Below are 6065 nucleotides of genomic sequence, written 5' to 3' on the forward strand. Positions count from 1 at the left end.
AATTTCTGATTAGTTGCCAACTGCAAGCATCATCTCAAGTGTGATTACTATCATTAAAACTTTTTTCATGACATAACCATGTAGACAGATAAATATGAAAATTTAGGTATTAAAACAAAATCTCTTCTAAAATTTGCATTGTACAAATCTGTAAACAAAAATATCAACTTCATATTATCATACAACTTTGTCAGTTTGTGTTCCACAGATGGTGGGGAAAAAACACATAGTACAGAGGGATTGCATAACCACTAGCATTTTATATAAAAATATCATGGTAATTAATACTGATAATTCATGTTGACATTCCTGGTGATCTTATGATAATTTATGATAATAAACTTAACCGTACTTTTGCTAATTCTTAACAATTGTTGCTCAGGATGGATGCAAACAATTACTGTCTAACTCTATGATGGCATCTTCAACCATTTAAGCACTCTTACGGTGAAGAAGCCCTTATTTGCAAAGATTTTAGAATTTTTATTCAATATTTTTGTTTTGTAACTTTCAATTTTTTCCTGTGGATTGGGAAAATAATATACTATTTTCAGTTGGGAATATGACCCAATAACGGCTATAAAATAAGCCAAAAAAATCCCTGTAATGCTCAACACTGAACATTCTCTCATCAATCAAATGCTAACTTTACTTGAAAAACTAAGTTATTATGATAAATAAGTCCTGTATAACACTGACTTATCAATAACAAAGAACTGTCAGTCAATTACCCTCAATAGTGACTAAATCGTTTCAATCTGTAAAAGGTTTAAACAGTGAAATATAATTTATGAACATTTTTTTCTTAATATTCTTATCTTTTACTAAAAGGTTTAAAGCAGTAATACATCTAAAACATAAAACATATCCAAACAATTTGTACTGCTCAGAAATAAAAAAGTTGTTTAGAATAACTGAAGTTAAATGTGCAAAAGCAAATAATAGTATATCATAGGTTTTGTTCTTTAAAGTTTAACATCATATTTATGTTAAATATAAATTAAATACAATGTATTTAAAGAGTATGAACAAAATCTTTATCAATTAAGAAAAGAATTTCCTTATCTTTTAAGTTATCAGTACAACTTTATCTTTTTCTCTTTTAGATAATAAACATTATTACTTTTTGTGTCTGTCTAATTAATGCTTAAACCAGTATATCAGCATTTGTAATCCTTTGTAAATTGTATTGAATGTACCATGCATTTGTACTGCAATAATTTCAATAAAAAATACCATAACATGATAAGTATTCTCTGATACTACTACGGAAAAAACATTTTAGAACTACAATAAACAAGAGGGCCATGATGGCCCTGAGGTCGCTCACCTGTATATAGGCCCCCCCAACCCCCACCCCCCCAAACGTTGCAGGGCCAATTTAACCCAAGGGCTCTTATTTTGCACAAACTTGGTAGACACCCATAAGAAGATGTTTCATGCTAAACATCTAAGCTCTAGCTCATTGGGCTTTTTAAAAAAAGATTTTTTTAGAGTTTTTACTATACACATATAGTTAAAAGCAATGACACCCCTGGGGCGGGCCAGTTTTGACCCCAGGGCTTTTATTTGAACAAACTTTGTAGACACTTACTAGAAGATGTTTCATGCTTAATATCTAAACTCTAGCTATTTGGGTTTTTCCAAAGAAGATTTTAAGTTTTTGCTATACACATATAAAGAAAATCAATGACCCCCGGGGCGGGGCCAATTTTGACCCCTGGTCTTTTATTTGAACAAACTTTGTAGTCACTCACTAAAAGATGTTTCATGCTTCATATTTTAACTCTAGCTATTTGGGTTTTTTCAAAGAAGTTTTTTTAAGTTTTTGCTATACACATATAAGGAAAATCAATGACCCCCGGGGCGGTGCCAATTTTGACCCAGGGCTTTTATTTGAACAAACTTGGTAGACACCTATTAGAACATGTTTGATGCTAAATATCTTAGCCATAGCTCTTTGAGTTCTTTAAAAGAAGATTTTTAAGTTTTTACTATATGCATATAGGGAAAATCAATGACCCCCCGAGGCGGGGCCAATTTTGACCCCAGGGCTTTTATTTGAACAAACTTGGTAGACACTTATTAGAACATGTTTCATGCTAAATATCTTAGCTCTAACTCTTTTGGTTCTTTAAAAGAAGATTTTTTAAGTTTTTACTATATGCACATAGGGAAAATCAATGACCCCCTGGGGCGGGGCCAATTTTGACCCCAGGGCTTTTATTTGAACAAACTTGGTAGACACCTATTAGAACATGTTTGATGCTCAATATCTTAGCCATAGCTCTTTGAGTTCTTTAAAAGAAGATTTTTTAAGTTTTTACTATATGCATATAGGGAAAATCAATGACCCCCCGGGGCGGGGCCAATTTTGACCCCAGGGCTTTTATTTGAACAAACTTGGTAGACACCCATTAGAACATGTTTCATGCTAAATATCTTAGCTCTAGCTCTTTGGGTTCTTTAAAAGAAGATTTTTTAATTTTTTACTATATGCATATAGGGAAAATCAATGACCCCCCGGGGCGGGGCCAATTTTGACCCCAGGGCTTTTATTTGAACAAACTTGGTAGACACCCATTAGAACATGTTTCATGCTAAATATCTTAGCTCTAGCTCTTTGGGTTCTTTAAAAGAAGATTTTTTAATTTTTTACTATATGCATATAGGGAAAATCAATGACCCCCCGGGGCGGGGCCAATTTTGACCCCAGGGCTTTTATTTGAACAAACTTGGTAGACACTCACTAGAAGATGTTTCATGCCAAATATCTAAGCTCTAGCTCTTATGGTTTTTTAAAAGAAGATATTTAAAGTTTTTTCTTTCGGTTGCCATGGCAACCAGAGTTCTGCATGGAATTAAATTCTTTGAACAATTTTTAAAGGTGACCACCAAAGGAACATTCCTGTGAAGTTTGGATGAAATTGGCTTAGTGGTTTATGAGGAGATGTCATTTAAAGTAAAAGTTTACGGACGGACGGACGCCGGACGGACGACGGACGGACGGACGGACGGACGCCGGACGAAAAGCAATCACAAAAGCTCACCCTGTCACTTTGTGACAGGTGAGCTAAAAACAACAACAACAGAAATGAAAAACATGCAAACAATATAATGCTTAAGGTTAAAAAATATATTAGCCTAGCAGTTTAAAAAGTATTTTGTATAGATTAATTTTGTGTTTGATAATTTTATGCAACAGCTGGTAAGAATCACTGGGAAACTTCAAACATAATGATTATCCTACATTTTTTTTGTAGCTATTATAAAATTACATTTCATCAACTCTGCTTCACTTTCATGTAATTTAAAGCACACTCTCCTGGCTTTGATGGAAGGTATGAAGACTTGGTCTCAAGAGTTAGTTGGTATGTTATAAACCAGCATCCGACGGAAACAAATGCGGCAGTCACCTTCTGAGTTAGTGTATGAAATCTGTATACCACTGTAATAATTAACATGAATTCACAAAATATTGTCCAAAACGTCAGCAGTAGAACTACTATCTTGATGTAAGGAGTTAGGCTTTCATAAGAGATTCTTGCTTGTGAAACTTGTTGTTCTGTTAAGTTTTTCTTGTAAGCTAAATCTTCCTCTTTCAGCAGTGAATCTAGATTTGTCCAACCTTTGAAACTTTTAACCTCTTCAGATACCGTTAGAAGAATGTGAATTAGTAAAAACACATGTCCTGATATGTCGAATCCCAGCCACGCCCTTCCTGCTTTTAAGCAATCATACTTTCTTTTATGAGCTGAGAATGAGCAAACTCCAACAACTGAATCAACATATGTAAAGGTTTTGGTTAATATATACCACCAAAATGTAGAAATCACCAATCTACTCAAGTGTTTGCGTACAACATCTTTCCAATTCCCGCACGTGTACACAAAGCTTGTTAGAAATATATATGCTCCTAACAATATCAAAGTCCATCCAAATCCAAAAGACGTAAACATTCTATTGAATATATTCTTCTTGTCTGAAAAATACGACTTGGGTAAAGCGAAAACGTCAGAAAACACTGATCCGATCAGCACACCACAGAGGTAAACTCCTATTTTTACGGCTGTGTCTATATGTAGGACCCTCTTACACAATGACATAACCAAAATTGAGAAGAAATGGCCAACATGGGTTGGTTCTGGTAGCTTTTTCTTCCCAGAAATTTTATTTCTAGATCTACTCGCTGATTGTCTGACACTTGGCGACGCCATTTTGAACGAAAAATGATCATGTGATATCGACCTTGATAAATTCTGCCCTGCTGTAATTTTCCGGTACAGCGCGATCTCCAATTAGAAAATAGTCTATCCCTTAGGTAAATTTTCCTGCACTATGTATGTATATATATATAATATATATAACATTTTACATAACAAAAGCAATATAGCCTTTTGACCGACATCTAATTTTGTGCAAACTGTACTATTATATTTTTTCGGGGACCCAAAAAAGTGTTTTTTAAATGGCCCTGATTTTATGTTTTGTACATATGCTTCTATATCGACGGTTTTTTTCGTCTCTCTGTTTTTTTTAAAGTATTAATTAAGTCATTCTTGCTGGTTGTAAATGGTTTGCTGTTTGAACATGCTAATTTTCCGTTTATTTATTTATTTATTTATTTATTTATTTATTTATTTATTTATTTATTTATTTATTTATTTATTTAATACATTTTATTTATCTAATAAATTTTGTTTATTTAATAAATTTTATTTATTTAATAAATTTTATTTATTTAATAAATTTTATTTATTTATTTATTTATTTTGCGAAATTGCAAATGCAGGTAGAAAATCACTCAAAATATGAATCTAATTATGAGCGATTACTATTAAGTAATGTATATGTATTTACTTGGTCATATCATAAAAAACGTATATTTAGCAATACCCTGGTATAATCCGTATTATTATTATTTGGTGGATTAGTTAATTTTCATTGTCATCGATTTTTCCTATACCTTTGTTCTAACAATATACGGTAATACATCCAAGTCTCGAAAAATTAATTACATCCTTTACTAGATCGGCACTATACTAACAAATGTTTAACGCGAACACAGGGTCTTCTATTTATTATTCCTAGCTTTATCTAAAGTGAGATGGTTTTGGGGGGTCATCATTTTAGCGCTGTCCATCCACTATGTATGAGAAAAGTTTAAATTACTTACTAATTATAAATTCAGCATAAAAAGATCAACCCCGGGTCGCGAATCAATTCAATAATTTATTCATTACTTTTGTCTATTTCTTACTCTGCAGATGTATGCATTATTGTAGTGAAATGGTTTATGGAAATGGCGTCATTTGAAGCCAAGATACTGTCATAAGCATGGCTTGATTTTGAAAGACTGGTAGCAGCGTTAGATACATGCCTTTAAAAGTGTGTTCGATTCTATAATTGTGTTATCAAAAAGGCGGTACTCCTTTTAAATTTTCAACAAAAAAATATTAAATTGGAAAGGGCAGTACTTAATCAGACCAAGCAAGTCATTTTCTCTTACTAGTTTTCTTTACTTTCCTTTTAATGATTCTTCTTTCTTGAATAAAAATTCTCACATTTAAAGATTAGTTAAATAGCAACAACAGCAACAAATATGACGCGTACAACATATATGATAGTGGGAATAGAACTTAAAGATGAAAGTCTATTTATTTACCATCGTCTATAATGGCTGATATCCCTGAAACGTGTAATATATGTTGTAATAATTGTCAAGCTGTCATTAGCAATTAAACTGATTGCACCGTTGTAAATCTTAATCAGAAAAAATATGATTTTATAAAATACTGTTCATAAGTTTTGTGTCAAAGTTTAAGTTTTACAGGTTTTGTGCCAAAGTTTAATTCAAAATTTAATTTTGAATAAACAGAATATCGAAACGAAAGTAAAACGATGTATAAAAAATTTACAAGTGAAGGCCTCAATACCGATGAAATTGCTATTTTGATGTTTCTATTTTATTCAAGTTGAGATAAATAAAAATATATCGTAATAAAATTCATAAAACATGCAACTTTTATCGCTTTGACTATGAACAAAAGTCTTCCAGATTATAT

The 6065-nt window shown here is 32.2% G+C and overlaps 1 protein-coding gene across 1 annotated transcript; it reads right to left on the reverse strand.

The window, feature by feature from the left end:
• Positions 1–3081: 3081 nt before the first annotated feature.
• Positions 3082–4233, reverse strand: LOC132723704 (acyl-coenzyme A diphosphatase FITM2-like). The gene has a single exon (XM_060708486.1). It carries the CDS (start codon positions 4215–4217, stop codon positions 3285–3287), a length of 933 nt encoding a protein of 310 aa, XP_060564469.1. The 5' UTR covers positions 4218–4233; the 3' UTR covers positions 3082–3284.
• Positions 4234–6065: the final 1832 nt, after the last annotated feature.

This window comes from Ruditapes philippinarum, unplaced genomic scaffold, assembly GCF_026571515.1.
Source record: "Ruditapes philippinarum isolate M1 unplaced genomic scaffold, ASM2657151v2 ctg359_1_1_1_1, whole genome shotgun sequence".
In the NCBI taxonomy this organism is placed as follows: Eukaryota; Metazoa; Mollusca; class Bivalvia; order Venerida; family Veneridae; genus Ruditapes; species Ruditapes philippinarum.

Excerpts from the sequence above, each read along its gene's own strand:
- LOC132723704 (XM_060708486.1), bottom strand. The coding sequence starts at position 4,217 with ATGGCGTCGCCAAGTGTCAGACAATCAGCGAGTAGATCTAGAAATAAA.